The 17,542-nt window shown below is 50.2% G+C and overlaps 1 protein-coding gene across 1 annotated transcript; it reads left to right on the top strand.

Moving 5' to 3' along the window:
• The first annotated feature begins 452 nt into the window (after window positions 1–452).
• On the top strand, window positions 453–17,495 carry adamts13 (ADAM metallopeptidase with thrombospondin type 1 motif, 13). The gene is given in 32 exon segments (XM_041242750.1): window positions 453–670; window positions 973–1,039; window positions 1,309–1,583; window positions 2,198–2,348; window positions 2,701–2,837; window positions 3,179–3,262; window positions 3,471–3,595; window positions 3,925–4,095; window positions 5,140–5,250; window positions 5,843–5,993; window positions 6,440–6,544; window positions 6,778–6,929; window positions 7,221–7,284; window positions 7,554–7,680; window positions 7,905–8,053; window positions 8,155–8,275; window positions 8,832–8,912; window positions 9,145–9,326; window positions 9,594–9,729; window positions 10,940–11,069; window positions 11,527–11,706; window positions 12,125–12,304; window positions 12,935–13,139; window positions 13,381–13,489; window positions 13,651–13,780; window positions 13,975–14,151; window positions 14,318–14,522; window positions 14,713–14,968; window positions 15,479–15,625; window positions 15,928–16,104; window positions 16,556–16,737; window positions 16,858–17,495. Coding segments are annotated over 32 exon segments (4,698 nt in total). The 5' UTR covers window positions 453–595; the 3' UTR covers window positions 17,014–17,495.
• The last annotated feature ends 47 nt before the right edge of the window (window positions 17,496–17,542 follow it).

Below are 17,542 nucleotides of genomic sequence, written 5' to 3'. Positions count from 1 at the left end.
TCTATGGTGGAAGACAAATCTATGAGTTGGAGTGGGGTAGAGATGCCATTAAACTGCCATTTGAGCTCAGATTTCATAAGCCCTTTTTTAAAAGTTTATTTCAGTTTAACAAAAGCAAGCCCTGTAAAAAATGAAGTAAAAAAACACCTAGAATTGTGGTGTTAAATCTAAACCCATGCCAGTTTTTTACTGGCTGTGAAAAATAGTCGAGGTCCAGTGTCCAATCGCTGTGGAAAATCCCCACTAGCCTGAACTGATTCGTAAGTGCCAGATGATTTCAACCAAGGTGTCAAATAAAATAACCGGCAGCTGCTAAGAATTACTGTAAATCTATGGGTTGGGTTTCAGTCCACTTGATAATTGCGCAAAAAACAGCAGTCCAGCTTACCGTAAAGACTTGTGACTGATTACAGAAAGGATCTTGCCCCCTTCAGTAAGGGGGAGGTCTGTCACTGATCAGCTCAGTCCCAGTTTATTTGTAACATCCGCTCCCTTAGATAACAGTTTCCAAAACAGCACAGGACCTGTAATATATGCACACAAAGTGCGCTCGCAGCTGCACAGTACAGCCTGCACCGAGCACACAGACACAGGCATGGCACAGCCTCTGCTTCTCCTGCTGGCAATCCTGCCAGCTTGTGCAGCCCTGTTGAGATCTCCATTAGAAAAGGTAAGCAGACAAAACCATGGGCATTATCCCAGTAGCAGAGTCAGCGGCTGACCGCCGGGTCACTTGCAAAGTCCATTGAACTCTGCAGTGTTGAGGTTTTCTGCAGGTTTTTTTCCACCACATGCATTCTTAAAGAGAAAGCGATCTGTTGGAGATAGCGGAGAAGCACAGCTTTCTGGCATTAGGCTCATGTCAGCAATGGTTATTCAATGGGATACTCTTACAGAAATACTAAGCCAATCCTGTCCAGGTGATGGCTGGGGAATGTTGTCATGTATATAAGTTGCTGTCTTTCTTCCCAGGAATTCTTGCAGTCTCTGGATCTAGGAGACGTTTTCTACTATTTTGGCAAAAACTCCTCTCATGAAGGTATGCAGAGCCCTCCCCTTCTTCACTGGGAGAAAGCGAATGGTTGCAATTAGAGACAATTTTCCCAAATGCTTTGCAGTGTAACCTCTGTGTTCAAATATAAACTGTAGTATTTGTGCTTTTTAAATATGCTTTACCAAGCCTTGCTATTTGTTACAATGCTTACCTGTGCTTTGCCATGCTTTCACTGTGCTTTATTACACTGTTTTTGCTGTGGCATACTTTTATAAGGGAGGTGAGATAGTTCTGCTCGATGGGTTCTCTTCCAGTTCCAGAGTTCCGGATCACTTGGCCTGAGTGCAGTCCCCAGAACCAGGCCGGCAGCCCCCAGCTGTGCTCCGTTTCAGCCCAGGGACAGAGCTACGTGTTTGAGGTCGGGAGAGGGAGAGGGAAGGGCCCCCTCTCCTGCTCCTTCGCTGTGGACCGGGTGATAAACACCTCCGTCAGCGTGGTGCAGCGGCTCCCGGGGGTCTGCTGTGAGAATCCAGCCCTGCTGCGGCCCCCCAGAGCCCGGGCCCTGGTCAGCCTCTGCCAGCAACATCTGGTGAGTGTCAGCCTGGCTGGAATCTGCACATCTGTCAGGCTGTTACATCACTGAGCCCTCCACCCCCCTCTTTCTGTTGTGTGTGAAACAGGTTTTCTGTTCCAATGCAAGTGTTGACTGGGCTTATCTACTTATGCTGCTTGCAATCATTTTGAGTGGTTGCTTCATAACCTTATAAAAACTTTATTTTCACACAGTAGTTTTGCAGTTTCCTCATGCTTTTCCCACTAGTATATACTATAGTTTGTCATGTTTATTAATATGTTTCACCATACCTCTCTGGGTTTTGCAATGCTTCCCTATGCTTTACCATGCTATCCCTGTGTTTTGTTACACTTTGCTTTGCTTTTACTATGGGAAACTTTTATAAGGCTATTGCAATTGCACGCCTATTGTGTTTTATTGTCTGTGTTAAGGGACTGCTTCAAGCAGTGCTCCTCAGTTCTAGTTGTCTTCCACAGTATATGTAATGCAGACTAGATCGGCCAGAGAGTCTTTATATTACTCAGCAACAGCGCCTCCTAGTGCACAGCTAGTGTATTGCCACAAAATTGAGACAAAGTTGCAAAGCACTGCCAAAAGGTTGGTCCAATCTGTCAACTCTGTCCTGGCAGCAAGGTGTGGTGATGGGAGCCGAGAGCAGATTGCATATTCAGCCAATTCAGGACAAGCATCTTCCCCTGATAGACCACACCGGTGAAGCCAGACCTCACATCGCATTCCATCTGCTGCACCGACAGGGAGACACACAGAGCCGGGCCAAGAGTGAGTTACCTAAACGAAAGCAGTGGGGCTAGCAGGGCTGTCTGGACAGTGCCTCTCCCTTCGCAGACCCTCACGGTCCAGGCTGGTTCCCAGCAGAGTGGCGAGGGGCGGGGTTTCAGCTGAGGGACTGCTCTGATTGGATGCCTTTTCTGTGATTCTTTTTAAACTCCTGGGCTTGTGGTTTAAAGCCTCTCCTAGGTGGAGCGCAGATAAATGTCGTCTCGGAGTTTATTGAGTTTGGTCTCACAGCAGTCCCCGGTTGAAACCACGCCCTCGCCGCTCCCCAGGGGCGTGTCACATGACACACAAAGGTCTTTTCCTCTGACTCTCACCCTGCGTTTGCTGCCCTCAGCTCTGGCCCGGCGTCAGCGGAGGGTTGCCGTGGCAGCGGATATCCGTCACCTGGAGCTGCTGGTGGTCGTGGGGCCTGACGTGCACCAGGTCCACAGACAGGACACCGAGAGATACATCCTGACGAACCTGAACATCGTGAGGGAGGCCTGCTTGCTTTTGTCTCAGCTGACAGTCACTTCAGCTGTTTTAATCATTGTTATTCAAGTCTTTGAATAATATACTGATTACAAAAAGTAGCGAACAACAATAACAACAGAAAATAACCCAGGATGAATCAGTATTTTGATCTGACATATGATGAGTCGAAATGTAAAACATTTCAGTCAGTCTTAGTGAAAGGTAGACCGTCGCTAACATCATGAATTTGACGGCACTCTGATGTTGTCTCAGGAGGTGTTCTCAATAGCAGAGCTGCCCTTTTTCCTACCCCAGATGTCAGGGGGTTCATTGTCTCTGTTCTCCTCGCTGTCTGACAGGCTGCGGAGCTCCTGAGGGACACCACGCTGGGAGCCACACTTCGGGTGCATCTGATCCGCATGGTGATTCTGACGGAGCCCCAGGTATGGACTGGAAACGACAGAGAATGGGGTATTATAACTAGGATTTCTACAGTGTCACAGTCCACCTGGTGGTCACATACGGTACTGGGTTTGTTTACAGCGTTTGATTATTAGTGTAATGGATGGGTTATTCTAATGCATATTGCATTTGTAAATGTGTCAGTCTCGCTCCTGGATATAAACAGCTTCATTGCCTTATTGTTTCCAGGCAGAAATCGAGATAAACAACAACATCACATCGTCTCTGATCAGCGTGTGCGACTGGGGTGACAAAGTCAACCCCCAAAACGACTCGGACCCCCAGCACGCCGACCTGGTCCTGTACATCACACGGTAACGTCATGTGAAGTAACGTGGGTTCATACAGCGCTCTGACTGTGTGGAATTCAAGCAGCCTTGTGGGGATTGCTGGAGTGATCAGAGAACTAGATTTTTATTCATCGGTATGGCTGTAGAAGTTAGTGTGTGGAGGCAGCCTTAAGCTGTTCATTTCCTGGTCGCTCTTTTTTCTCTCTTTCCCTTAATTGATATCCTTAATTGTCCAGGTTTGACTTCCTTGCCTATGTGACCCACTGTCACTAGCTCTGTTCATAAGCTGTCTAAGTGTAGCCGTGTGGAGCACAGTCTGAGAATATCACGCCCCCCGCCCCCCTCTGGTTCAGGTATGACCTGGAGCTGCCTGACGGGAACCGCCAAGTGAGGGGCGTGGCCCAGCTGGGAGGAGCCTGCTCGAAGGGGTGGAGCTGTGTCATCACCGAGGATACTGGCTTCGACCTGGGCATCACCATCGCGCACGAGATCGGGCACAGGTGAGGGCATAGTGATACAGCACAGCACCCCCTGCCTCTGAGATCAAACACTGTGCTTCTTCCATAACTACAGCCCTGGCAGGCATGGCAACCTCATATGGGGATGAATAAAAATAATCTGTAGGCAGCAGGCAGTGTCACTGGTGCTCCCGTGCTGTATGGACAGAAAGAGGCAGGTATCCCGTGCTGTATGGACAGTAAGAGGCAGGTATCCCGTGCTGTATGGACAGTAAGAGGCAGGTATCCCGTGCTGTATGGACAGTAAGAGGCAGGTATCCCGTGCTGTATGGACAGTAAGAGGCAGGTATCCCGTGCTGTATGGACAGTAAGAGGCAGGTATCCCGTGCTGTATGGACAGTAAGAGGCAGGTATCCCGTGCTGTATGGACAGTAAGAGGCAGGTATCCCGTGCTGTATGGACAGTAAGAGGCAGGTATCCCGTGCTGTATGGACAGTAAGAGGCAGGTATCCCGTGCTGTATGGACAGTAAGAGGCAGGTATCCCGTGCTGTATGGACAGTAAGAGGCAGGTATCCCGTGCTGTATGGACAGTAAGAGGCAGGTATCCCGTGCTGTATGGACAGTAAGAGGCAGGTATCCCGTGCTGTATGGACAGTAAGAGGCAGGTATCCCGTGCTGTATGGACAGTAAGAGGCAGGTATCCCGTGCTGTATGGACAGTAAGAGGCAGGTATCCCGTGCTGTATGGACAGTAAGAGGCAGGTATCCTGTGCTGTATGGACAGTAAGAGTAAGAGGCAGGTATCCCGTGCTGTATGGACAGTAAGAGGCAGGTATCCCGTGCTGTATGGACAGTAAGAGGCAGGTATCCCGTGCTGTATGGACAGTAAGAGGCAGGTATCCCGTGCAGGTATCCCGTGCTGTATGGACATATCCCGTGCTGTATGGACAGTAAGAGGCAGGTATCCCGTGCTGTATGGACAGTAAGAGGCAGGTATCCCGTGCTGTATGGACAGTAAGAGGCAGGTATCGTGCTGTATGGCTAAGAGGCAGGTATCCCGTGCTGTATGGACAGTAAGAGGCAGGGATCCAATGCTGTATGGACAGTAAGAGGCAACGCCTGCAGCAGCAGTGGCTTCATGATGGCCTCCGAGGGGGGCTACAACAGCGTGGATCTCACCTGGTCGCAGTGCAGCCGGGAGCAGTTCCTTCGCTTCCTCGGGTGAGGGTGGCCGCCGCCTTCAAATAACCCTGCCACACCTGGACTGGAGTGGCATAGCAGGCCAGGCAGATCCCTTACAGATTAATATTGTTGTATTATAAACTGCAGAGGGGCATGAAAGAAATACTCATTTAAAATGTTCTGCTAATCTGAGTGCTCGAAAATATATGTTTAGCTATTACAGGAGCTTTGTCTGCATCCTCAGAAGCAGGAATGGCAATAACCCTGACACCTGGACTATTGCAGCCAGGCAGTTTCACCCATTAATAGGTTTATACTGCAGAGCATGAAAGATTAGCATTTAACAGTGTATATAGGTAACAAGCTTTGTCTGCTCAGGAATGGCAATAAGTGTCCTATTGCAAACTCACCCATAGTAAAACTTGATTAGGACAGTGTATAGGTAACAAGCTCTGGTGTGTCTTATGAAACTCATAGTAAAACCAGGAATGGATAGAACTGCTATGCAATAGAGTCTTATTTCCATCCCTGCTGTACTAAGTTACTCTTTAATTAGCTTTGATGCATTTTTTTGACAGTCAAAAAGAAGCCCCTGGAATGGGTGTCTCTCTCTTGTGTGTTGCTGTTTCAGCCAGAGTCAGGCTGCCTGCCTGGATGACCTGCCTGTCCTGGAGGGGGGTCTCCCAGGCTGGAAGCCCGGGCTGTACTATGGGGCGGACGATCAGTGCAAGATCGCGTTCGGGGGCTCCGCGCGGGCCTGCTCCTTCACACGCGCCGGCATGGTGAGCGCCACAGAGTTCAGCATGCTAATACAATCCGGTCCAGAGGTCCCCGCTCCTCCAGGTTTCATTAGTAACTGATGACGCTGCAAAGAGGTTTAAAATCAATGCAGTTGGTGCAGACAGAATACAGTCATCAAGAACTGGAATCATGCAGAATTATAGGAGTTCATTAAAGCACAGAAAAGTGGAATAAAGCACAGTGAAAGCATGGTAAAGCATAGATAAGCATTGTAAAGAATAGCAAGGTGGGGTAAAGCATATTAAAAAAACAAGGCAAACCAGGGTTAACCATGGGAAATGCATCATGGAAAAACTGCAAAAATACCGTGAGAAACTTCTACAAATCTCGTTCCGAATGTGAGATAATGACTTGCTTCATTGAAGATGTAATGGCACCCTGACTCCTCCTCCTCCCTCTTCTCCTCTTCCTCCCTCTCTCCCTGAAGGATGTGTGCAGGGTGCTCTCCTGTCACGTGAACCCTCGTGATCGGAGCAGCTGCACTCGCCTGCTCATCCCTGTGCTGGACGGCACCGAGTGCGGACCCAACCAGGTACTGCGTCCCTGTCAGCTGCTTATCTGAACAATCCTGGACAAACTTAATAACCCACATTGTCTTTTATGCACTGAAAAAACTGAAATGGTTATCTAGTTTGAATCTGAAATGGAGGGATTCGAAGTTCTTTTTTTTTCCACGGCACCCCTGAACTGGTTACAAAAAGAAATAACGTGCAGCTGTGGCTCTTGTGTTAATGACCCTTAACGCTGTGTCCTCCCGTTCCCCAGTGGTGTCTGAAGGGGCGCTGCGTTTCCCCGTCGCAGCTCAAGTCCCTGGAGGTTGTGCACGGAGCCTGGTCTAGCTGGTCGGAGCTCTCTCCGTGCTCCCGCTCCTGTGGGGGAGGAGTCAAGTCCAGAAGGAGGCAGTGTAACAACCCCAGGTAAGGCTCACTCCAGAGGCATGGTGCTGTGTCTTTGCACGCTTCTCACCCTGTCACACACAGGTTGCAAAAATCAGAAAAAAAACCTGGACTCCTTAGTGATGCAGAAAGCATCTGTACAAATAACCCTGCAAACAGTACTTACAGAAATGCACTAAACTGAGATTTGTATTTATTTTGTAAAATAACTACTGTTCATGTGCATACAGTACTACACTATGAACACTGTAGAGCTGCCCCACCTGTGTTTGCTGGAGATGACCCTGATGTGAATATCTGTTTCCTCATTAGACCTGCCTTTGGTGGTCAGCAATGTCAGGGGCAGGACCTGGAAGCTGAGCTCTGCAGCAGACAGGTAAGAAACCCCTGTGCTCTTTTATATATTGACATCCTTCCCAGCGAGGACCCCAAGGTATCTGCAGACAGTGCCTCTGAGTGCGCTCTGCTTTCCTGTGCTGGTGCACTCAATGCACACAAGCAGAGGTGGCACGAGCACAGCACAGTAATGGGCAAGCCCAGGGACCCATGAAAAGATTGCTTGTTCAAATTTGTCAAAAGCATCGAACACTTAAAAAAAAAAAAAAACATTCCTTGAAACATTCCTCCCTCCCTCTCCGGCTGCAGGCCTGCTCAAGCACCCAGCTGGAGTTCATGGCTGACCAGTGCTCCCTCACCAACACAGAGCCGCTGTTCCTCTCCCCCGGAGTGCCCTCCTACTACAAGTGGATTCCCGCTCTCGGCTTTGCCAAAGGTGACCCGCCTTTAAGAAACAACAAGAAATTCTCCCCTTCTTTAATACCAGGAGAATAAACAGGCCCTTTGTGACAGAGCCATGGAGGCGTGCTGGGGGTTCGGTTGGGAACCCCAGTGCTGTCTCCTACACGATGTTTCAGACAGCTTCAGTCCAATACAACAGTTCAGATTCAGAGACGATTCTCTTCTTGTCTGTAACACGCCAGCTTATCCCCTGGACAGGTGACGATCAATGCAAGCTCATGTGCCGATCCGAGGGGAAGAATTTCATGATGAGCCGGGGGACGCATTTCCAGGACGGAACGAGGTGTGAGCCGAGCAGCGCTGACCCAGCAGTGCCCCTCAGCGTGTGTGTGGCGGGAAGGTGCAGGGTAAGAACGGGGTCTTCCACATTGAAAGGCTCCTGGTTTTTTAATTTTAGACAGCTTGGAGCTGGGGATATTGAAGAGTTTTCTTTCTTTTTCTCTGGCAGGTGTTTGGATGCGATGGCAGGATGGATTCTGGGAAGGTCCTGGATGTCTGTGGGCTGTGTGGAGGAAACAGCTCTACGTGCAATGAGATCACTGACTCCTACACAGAGGGGAAGCCCAGAGGTGCAGAAACCAGCCAAGTAGACAGGGATAACGTGCTGGCGCCCGTACTTACTGTATCTGTGCTTCACACTGACATTTTGAAATTGTGTGTCTAGAGAACTGACTGTGACATTGTAAAGAAACTTGGTCAGGTTCTAGGGCATGGCTCTAACACAGAGCTGGGAAAAAGCATTTTAGAAAACATTCTGGGCCATGGTTTTTTTCACAGCTCTTACATCTGTTATAAGGCAATTCCCTGTTGGAGCCTATTAGTGTAGATCTTAGCCTCAGAATGTCAATGAATGTTTACACCTCAGCAGGTTCTATAAAACAGATTAAGCATGTTAATGTCAGGTGTCTGTTTGCTGTTGAGATGTGTGAGTGAGTGTCCGGTGGCTGCTTCTCATCAGGTTGATGATTTCTCTTGCACTCTTTGCATGGCAGACACAGCAAAGAGGGCGTGAGAATTACACTCTCAACACTCTGTGCACGCTGTGAACGGATCGTTTGTTACTTGTTGCCAGCGCAGCGCAGGGCAGGGCAGGTAGACGTCGCTGATGCCTGCTTTGTTTTCCAGAGTACGTAACCTTTCTGACAGTCCCAGTGAACGCAACGCACGTCCGAATCATCAACAGCAAGTCTCTTTTCACACATCTAGGTGAGTAGAAGGAGGCCGGGTTCGAGCACCGGAGTGCTGTGTGGACGGGTTACGGGTCACAGGTTACGGAGCTACACTGTCCTGAGTTTTAGATGCTGTGAGAGGTTACCGGGCTGGAGTGGGTTAGGGCGTCTCGGAGGTTAGTGTGCTGCTCTCCAGTGCTCAAGGCTGTAATAAGCTCTGCCTGTCTGCCTGTCTGTGTCCCTGTCTCTGTGGGTGTGTGTCCCTGCAGCGGTGCAGGTGAATGGTCAGTATGTGGTGTCAGGGAAGGGAAGCGTGTCCGGCAGCAGCACACACCCCTCCGCTCTGGAGGACAGCAGGGTGGAGTACCGGCTGCACCTGACTGAGGACAACCTGCCCAGCTCAGAGGAGGTGTACCTGCTGGGGCCAGTGCTGGAGGAGACACAGATACAGGTGAGAGCTCTCACACACACACACACACACACACTGTGTTTCTCTCATACCCACCACACTCACACACTGACACTGTACACGTACACATGGAGAAACGTGCAGCTCTCATTATGCAGACCTTGCATAAACTCACCATCTTACTGTCCTCTTCTAAGTGTCACATGTTCATGAACTGCTATCACTGTGACAGTCAGGGCTAAACTAAATGTTTCTGCATCACTGCTCTGCAGAGCGCATTGCAATCCACGTCTTTCCTCTTGGCTCCAGGTGTACCGGAAGTATGGTAAAGAGTACGGGGAGGTGACCAGCCCCAGTATCAGCTACTCCTTCTACATCCCCAAAGAGAAGCTGTCCTTCACGTGGGCGCCCGTGACTGCAGCCTGCTCCGTGACCTGCGGGGGGGGTGAGAGAGCACAACTTACCAATCAATCAATCAATCGATCAATCGACCGATCAATCGATCAACCAATCAATCAATCAATTAAATGATCAATCAACCAACCGATCAATTAAATGATCAATCAATCAGACGATCAATCTAATTGTTTGTATATAAGTTTTATAGCCTTACTTGCATCCTGCAATGCGTTCTGCAGTTCATTGGCTGCATTGATTGCTTGTGAGTTCATTGGCTGAGTGTGATTGCACTGGACTCCTTGCCTGGGCTGAGTGTGATTGCACTGGACTCCTTGCCTGGGCTGAATGTGATTGCACTGGACTCCTTGCCTGGGCTGAGTGTGATTGCACTGGACTCCTTGCCTGGGCTGAGTGTGATTGCACTGGACTCCTTGCCTGGGCTGAGTGTGATTGCACTGGACTCCTTGCCTGGGCTGAGTGTGATTGCACTGGACTCCTTGCCTGGGCTGAGTGTGATTGCACTGGACTCCTTGCCTGGGCTGAGTGTGATTGCACTGGACTCCTTGCCTGGGCTGAGTGTGATTGCACTGGACTCCTTGCCTGGGCTGAGTGTGATTGCACTGGACTCCTTGCCTGGGCTGAGTGTGATTGCACTGGACTCCTTGCCTGGGCTGAGTGTGATTGCACTGGACTCCTTGCCTGGGCTGAGTGTGATTGCACTGGACTCCTTGCCTGGGCTGAGTGTGATTGCACTGGACTCCTTTGCTGAGTGTGATTGCACTGGACTCCTTGCCTGGGCTGAGTGTGATTGCACTGGACTCCTTGCCTGGGCTGTGATTGCACTGGACTCCTTGCCTGGGCTGAGTGTGATTGCACTGGACTCCTTGCCTGGGCTGAGTGTGATTGCACTGGACTCCTTGCCTGGGCTGAGTGTGATTGCACTGGACTCCTTGCCTGGGCTGAGTGTGATTGCACTGGACTCCTTGCCTGGGCTGAGTGTGATTGCACTGGACTCCTTGCCTGGGCTGAGTGTGATTGCACTGGACTCCTTGCCTGGGCTGAGTGTGATTGCACTGGACTCCTTGCCTGGGCTGAGTGTGATTGCACTGGACTCCTTGCCTGGGCTGAGTGTGATTGCACTGGACTCCTTGCCTGGGCTGAGTGTGATTGCACTGGACTCCTTGCCTGGGCTGAATGTGATTGCACTGGACTCCTTTCCTGGGCTGTACAGACTCTAGTTTTCTGTCATGTTTCAGGGGTACAGAAGACTACCTATATTTGCATTGATCCAAGCACGAAGGGGGCGGTGGAGGAGACACACTGCGGGGGACCTCCCCAGCCCCCCATCAAACAGGAACCCTGCAGCCCCCGACCCTGCCCCCCCAGGTCAGATACTGCTGCACAGCACTTTAGAAACTGGCTTTGCCACTAGTTTAGATCAATTCGATTCTCGTTAGTGCTGCAAGAGGCGATTGCTTGACAATTTGGATTGAGCACTCCGCAGACGAGGGTCGTTGGTGTTGACCGGGCTAATTTACTGTTCTGAGTGAATCAAGTGAAGAAACAGCTGCTTGGGTTTGTGTGGTTCGCTGCTCTCCACAGAGGTTAGGAAAAGCAGTGATCATCACAAACCAAAGCAGCCGTTTCTTCACTTGATTAACTTTGAATGGTAAATTAGCCCGGTTGACAATCGAACAATCGATTTATCCATCCCTCATTTTCCAGCTCATGTCTTTGACAACATGTGTAAAGGTGTCTTGTCTCTCTCATCAGTTTAGTTTACTGTTCACCTGTAAATGCTGAATGGCAGTCAAGAAGAGTTACATATTTCTGCTTCCTTCAGCTGGCAGGTGGGGGAGTTCAGTCCCTGCAGCGCCACCTGTGGTATTGGGGTGAGAGAGCGGCTGCTCCACTGTGTGAGGCGACACAAGGGGCTGACGAGCAAACTGCCTCCTTCCAAGTGCCCCCAAGAATCAGCCCTGCATGCCAGCGAGAGCTGCACCCTGGAGCCCTGCCCGGCCAGGTACGCTACCCAGCCAAACACAAAGAGTAGCGGTAAAGACAGAGCAAAGGGCATTGACTGCAGGGCAAAGCACAAGCAAAGACATTGAGAACAGCGGTGAAGCGTGGTCAAAACCACGGAAAAACACAGTGATTACACTGTATAAGCAAGGGAAATTCATGTGAAATTACCTTGCAAATATATCGCAGTAACTCTGAGTGCCGCCCATCTGCCCTGGAGCTTTTCAAGCCTGCTCTGTTCTTGATCTAAACAGTGGAGTGGTGTACCTCCGAGAAACGATTCACAGTGTAATTCTGCCCAGTAATTTCCCATGCTCCCCCCATGGTTCTGCTCCTTTACTTTGATTTGACTATGCTTTCACGATGCATTAATACACCTCGCTGTGCTTCTCCTGTATTTTCTATGGTGTTGTTCTCAGCTGGAGGTCCAGAGCCCGCTCTCCTTGCAGTGTCAGCTGCGGAGGGGGGGTGCAGCAAAGGGAGGTCTACTGCGCAAGGGATAATGGGACACTGGAGGAATCCCTTGCTGAGGAGAGCTGTGGGCACCTACCCCGCATGGAGGACTCGGAGCCCTGCAACACCCAGCTCTGCCCCCCGAGGTGACCAATGCCCCTCAGCATCGCACTCACCCACCTCGATTATATGCACAGTCAGATTCAGATTGACAGTTTGAGGAATGCATTCCTAGTGCATCTAAACCTGCTGCTCGTAACCCAGTCTGGCGCTGGAAAGGGTGAGGGGGTTTTAATGGGATTCAGGGGGACCAGGTTCAGAAGCAGTGATTCCTCCGAGCCCCACTGAGTTTGGCATGTAAACTTTGCACGTGTGTTTTCACAATCAAAACATTCAGTTACCATTTACAAAAAGATCAACCCTTCCTATAATATAATACATGCAATCATTTTGTTATCACAAAGCAGTCAGGTTTTTTACAGAGCGCTACAGGATTAAAAAGCAAACCTGAATTTCTAATATAGTCGTTATATTTTTTAGCCTCGTAGATAAGGGCTGACTTCTGTGTATTTTTGTGCCAGGCATTATTTTGGGGTGCATCTGATTACAAAATCTTCTTTTTTGTTTGCAAATAAAACTTGAAAGCATGCTTGCTAGTGTTTGGTATTTTACTGTTACTCTGTCATGTCTTTTAGCACCCTAAGAAGCTTTGCACAGTGTGCTCTGTCTTTTCTCTGTTGAACTGTGGAGTAAATGTGAGTGATTCTGTGTGCCAGGTGGACTGTGTCCCAGCTCGGTAACTGCTCTGCGCTGTGTGGCCCCGGGGTGTCCAGCCGCTCTGTGGCGTGTGTCCGGTCTCTCAACGGCTCCGACGTGGAGGTGGACGAGCGGTTGTGTCCGGAAGCAGAGAGACCTGCGGAGATCGTGTCCTGTGTGGTCAATGTGTGTCCCATCGGCTGGGATTTAAGGACCTGGTCAGAGGTATACAGTGTAGGGGCGGTCAAGTCAATATAGAAAGGCTTAGATTTGTGATATATATGAAACACAAGTTCATTTGCCATTGATTGGTATTCGGTTGTAAAGGTGAGGGAAGGACAACTTTTCTTGTTTTGAAATCAACACACTAATGAATGGATTTATTTGTATACCTGTCGATAAATGCTTCTTAAAGCACCCCTAAGGGTTACATCACTTGCCCTCGTTTTCTCCTGGTCTTTCCCAGGCTCCACGGATGCACAAGACCGGGCTTTATGACATCACTCACCCCAGGGAGCAGCCTGTGTACGTGTGGAGCCCTGTGATTGGACAGTGCTCTGTGAGCTGTGGGGGAGGTAAGGCGGTGTCACAGGCAGCTGCGTTTCCTCTTCTCTCAACCAGGAGGCTAGGAGGAGGGGGGGGTGGTGGGAGCAAGTGGGCCCGGGTTAGAGCTTCGGCAGGAGTGGAGTCATGCGATGGCGGAAGTGTCAAAGTGCTCCTCTCTGTGTTTGTCCAGGGGAGGTGGAAATTAGCTTCTCCTGCGTGGATCACGAATCGAAGGCTGTGGTGACGGAGGGACAATGCGGGGAGACTTCGAAACCGGAGAGGAGGCTGGAGGCTTGTAACCAGGCGCCGTGCCCCCCAGCGTAAGACCCACAGGGACTCTCTACAGCATCGGTATAGTGATGGATTGAGAAGGGGAGAGCTGTACTTTTAAATATAACTCCTATTTTTTTAAAAGTAAAAATGAAAGAGAAAATGCAAGAGAAATGAGCATTGCAGTAAAGTACTGAAAACGAGACGCTAGCGAGTGTTTTTTTTTTTTTAATCCGGTCTGCAGGTGGCGCTACAAGGCCGGCGTGTGCAGTGCGTCGTGTGGCGGGGGCGTGGCGCAGAGGGTCCTGTACTGCGCACGGGACGGCGAGGAGAGCGAGGAGGTCCTGAACGGGACGGAGTGCTGGGCAGCTCCCAGACCTGAAGAGCAGGAACCTTGCAGCCCGCACCCCTGCCCTCCCAGGTACCCCGGCCCGCAACACAATACCTGTTGATCTCTCACACACAGATGTAGATTCGAGCTGATTTATCTCTGCAATCTGTCGGATTGTTCTGCTTGCTGCACAGGGAGATTCGTCTGCAGCTCTTTAGAACCTGAAAGCTCTCTACCTCTTCCATCTCACTCTCAGGTGGACAGTCTCTGACGCTGGACAGTGTTCCGCCACATGTGGCTTTGGGGTGGCCGAGCGGTCAGTGGCCTGTGTCCAGTTTGACAGAGGAACGGATACAGAGGTGGCCGAAACGCAGTGTCCTATGGCCGGCAAACCTTCAACCCTGGTCCCCTGCATGGTCAGCGCCTGCACTTTAAGCTGGGCAGTGCAGAACTGGACAGAGGTGAGGGTGGTCAAACCGAGGAGCTGTATTTCAACCCATAGATGCATTGCATACGATTGTAGCTCGATAAAGTGGACGTTACGTCGTACTTTTTTAAGATGTGTTGGTAGTAAGGCGTGCTTTGTTTTTCCGCTGCAGTGCTATAAGTAACTAGAGCATGCATTCTGTGGCTGTGCTCCTGTATCTGCAGTGCTCTGCTTCGTGTGGCAATGGGATCCAGTCCAGGCAGGTGTCCTGTGTCCACCAGGCTCTCTCTCAGTCTCTCAGCTCTCTCTTCTGCATGCACCTCCCCAAGCCCATCACCATCCAGGGCTGCAGCCGGGGACCCTGCCCTGATGAGACCCCGACCCCAGGGGTCCCGGGGGTACCCACCACCTCCCCACAGAGCCCCAGCCACAGCACCCCGGAACCAGCAACCCTGCCAGCACCGGAGGACGCCGATACCAGTTAGGTGGCAGATCTTCCTTCTGTTGTGGATTTTATCATTGTTTGGGAACACGTTACATTAAGCTTAACTGCACTGTAATTGTGTGTGTGGTTGCGTAGTTATTACATTGCCAGCAGCATTTGTAAATGGAGCCCCATTGCAAAAGACAGCAGACGATTTTTTTATTTTGTAATTAAGCAGGTTGTTGCACTGCAATGACACTGCCATATGTGCAATTACTGTGTCAGTGCAGTGCAGTTACTGTGCATTTAGAGAGACTTAAGGTAAAGAGTTACCTTATTATTATTATTGACATATGGTCAGGGAAACCCGACTTTATCTATATATAATGGTATTTTCACTCCATACAGAAGTCAGACTATATCGTCCCATATGAAAAAGAACTGCAGTTAGCCTCTAGCACTGCCAAAACTACTGCAGTCATCCAGAACTCCAAACAGCAGTGTGTGTGATTGACAAAGGCACCATCCAAAGAGCCTGTCTGCTTGCCTTGGTTTCCTCGCTGCAGGTGTCTGCGGAAAGCTGCTGCTCCAGGACTCAGGCATCGTGGACCTGACGGACGTGGGGACCAGAGACTGCTTGCTGTCCATTGGCCGGCCGCTTGGGGAGGTCATCGTGGTGAAGGTCATCTCCAGCTCCCTGAACTGCAGAGAGAGTAGGTCTGGCTGCACAAAGCAGCCCCCGGGCTAATCACAGGGTGGGATGCTATAGAAGTCAGTACAGTAGATTGAATTGATTCCCGACGTCCATCGTATATATAAAACTAGAATATCTCCGAGGGAGTCGTTATACTACGTTGGAACTGCTTTAGCAACGTCGGGGGAGTAGTAAGTGTCTCTAAAACACCAAAGTGTGTTAACCCACGACAGAAACGATATGTCAGAGCTCAGATTTGTTAGTTTCTCTGCCGTGGGACCCGGTTCAGTGTGCTCTGTCCGTGTGTCTGTCCCTCCACAGGGGAGTTTGTGCTGTTCTACGACCGGCTGATGCTGATGAAGAAGTGCGAGCGCCTGGCTGGCTTCACCCGCACCTCCCGGACCAACGTGCTGCTGATCCGTCAGGGCAGACTGGCGCCGGGCAGCGGAGTGCTGCTGCATTACTGGAGCCAGCCTGCACCGAAGAGATACTACGGGGGTGAGCCACACAGAACTACAGGGGAGCACAGAGCAGGTCCTAGAGTCCTGCAGATTGTACAGGCATCATTAAATAAAGTGATGAGTCATGGGCAAAGAAGCAAAGACACTGAACAGAAAAACCACGGGGTGGGGAGCTTGACTCTAGAACAGCGGCACTCGCTCGCGTCTCGTAAAATCCAGACCAGTCCTTAATTGTACAACTCAAGTGTCTTGTCGTGTGACAGATTATTTCAATTGGACATTAAGGTCTTGGTTAGAACAAGGTCCTGAATTGGAAGGGACTAGTGTCCTGTACCTGGATTGGAAGGGACTGGTGTCCTGTACCTGGATTGAAAGGGACTGGTGTATGATCTGGTCTGTAAGTCAGTCTGTCAGTCTGCAGGGCATGTTAAGCAGCGCGTCGAGTGTATTCTCAGGCTGTTTCTCCCATGCTGCTGTGTTTGTTGCAGACTGTGACGTGCAGCTGTTTGGCTCCTCCGGAGAGCTCGTGAACCCCGTGGGGTCCTCGGATCCCGGGAGGCAGACCTGCCGCACTTTCATCAACGTGGCCCCCAGCCGAAAGATTGAGATCCGGGCCCTCGGCGTCAACCTGGCTTCAGCGGTCAACAGGACGCAGTCTACCTACATCCTGGTGGGTGTCACTCGATAATCCTGCGAAACAAAGACAATTCGCGCTGCAGTTGCACACTGAAATGCCAATGCATGAGAGGTAAGAAAACGGGTTTTGAGTGTCGCTTTCCTCTCCTCTCAGATCCGCGACGTCGATGCTCTCAAGACCTCGGTGTTCCACGGGAACCAGCTGTTCTTCTGGCGTTCGTCGGGAAGCCGGGCAGAAATCGAGTTCCACGGGGAGTACCTGGCACACCCAGGCAGCTTCCGGGCAGAGTATTCCGTCATCGACCCCTAACCCCCTGGACAGGCTCCCACTGTTTCCTTATCGAGGGTTTCTTTCGGGTCGCTTCAATCTCAGACACTTTGACCTCATTGCTCATTCAACCAGCCTCCTGCCTCTGTGGTGAAACGCTTTCCCCACAACAGTGTTGCTAAGTTGCCGGTTGTATTAATAAAAATATTTTTAAAAAGCGCACAATGGAACGATATTTAGTTAATATTACTATGACTATGAAAAAGCCATTGATACTAGACTAGCACGTGCCCTTCTAAGGGTTTACTGCAGTGAAAGCATGGCAAAGCACGGACAAGCACGGTGAATCACTAGCAGCTATGGTAAAGAAAACATGCTTAACCATAGCCAAGCACAGCAAATGCCTCAGAGAATGTGGTCAACCTATATAAAGGTGTGTGTGTGTGTGTGTGTGTGTGTGTGTATATATATATATGCTGATGACTATTAAAAATGCACATTGAATAAATGACAGCTGGTATCCATTTCTGGTTCTGCTCAGTGATTTGTACACACACTGTTCTATGTCTAT

The sequence above is a fragment of the Polyodon spathula genome, unplaced genomic scaffold (assembly GCF_017654505.1).
Source record: "Polyodon spathula isolate WHYD16114869_AA unplaced genomic scaffold, ASM1765450v1 scaffolds_1422, whole genome shotgun sequence".
Taxonomy (NCBI): domain Eukaryota; kingdom Metazoa; phylum Chordata; class Actinopteri; order Acipenseriformes; family Polyodontidae; genus Polyodon; species Polyodon spathula.
The sequence above is the reverse complement of the archived record's forward strand: the minus strand, read 5'-3'. Positions and strand labels throughout refer to the sequence as shown.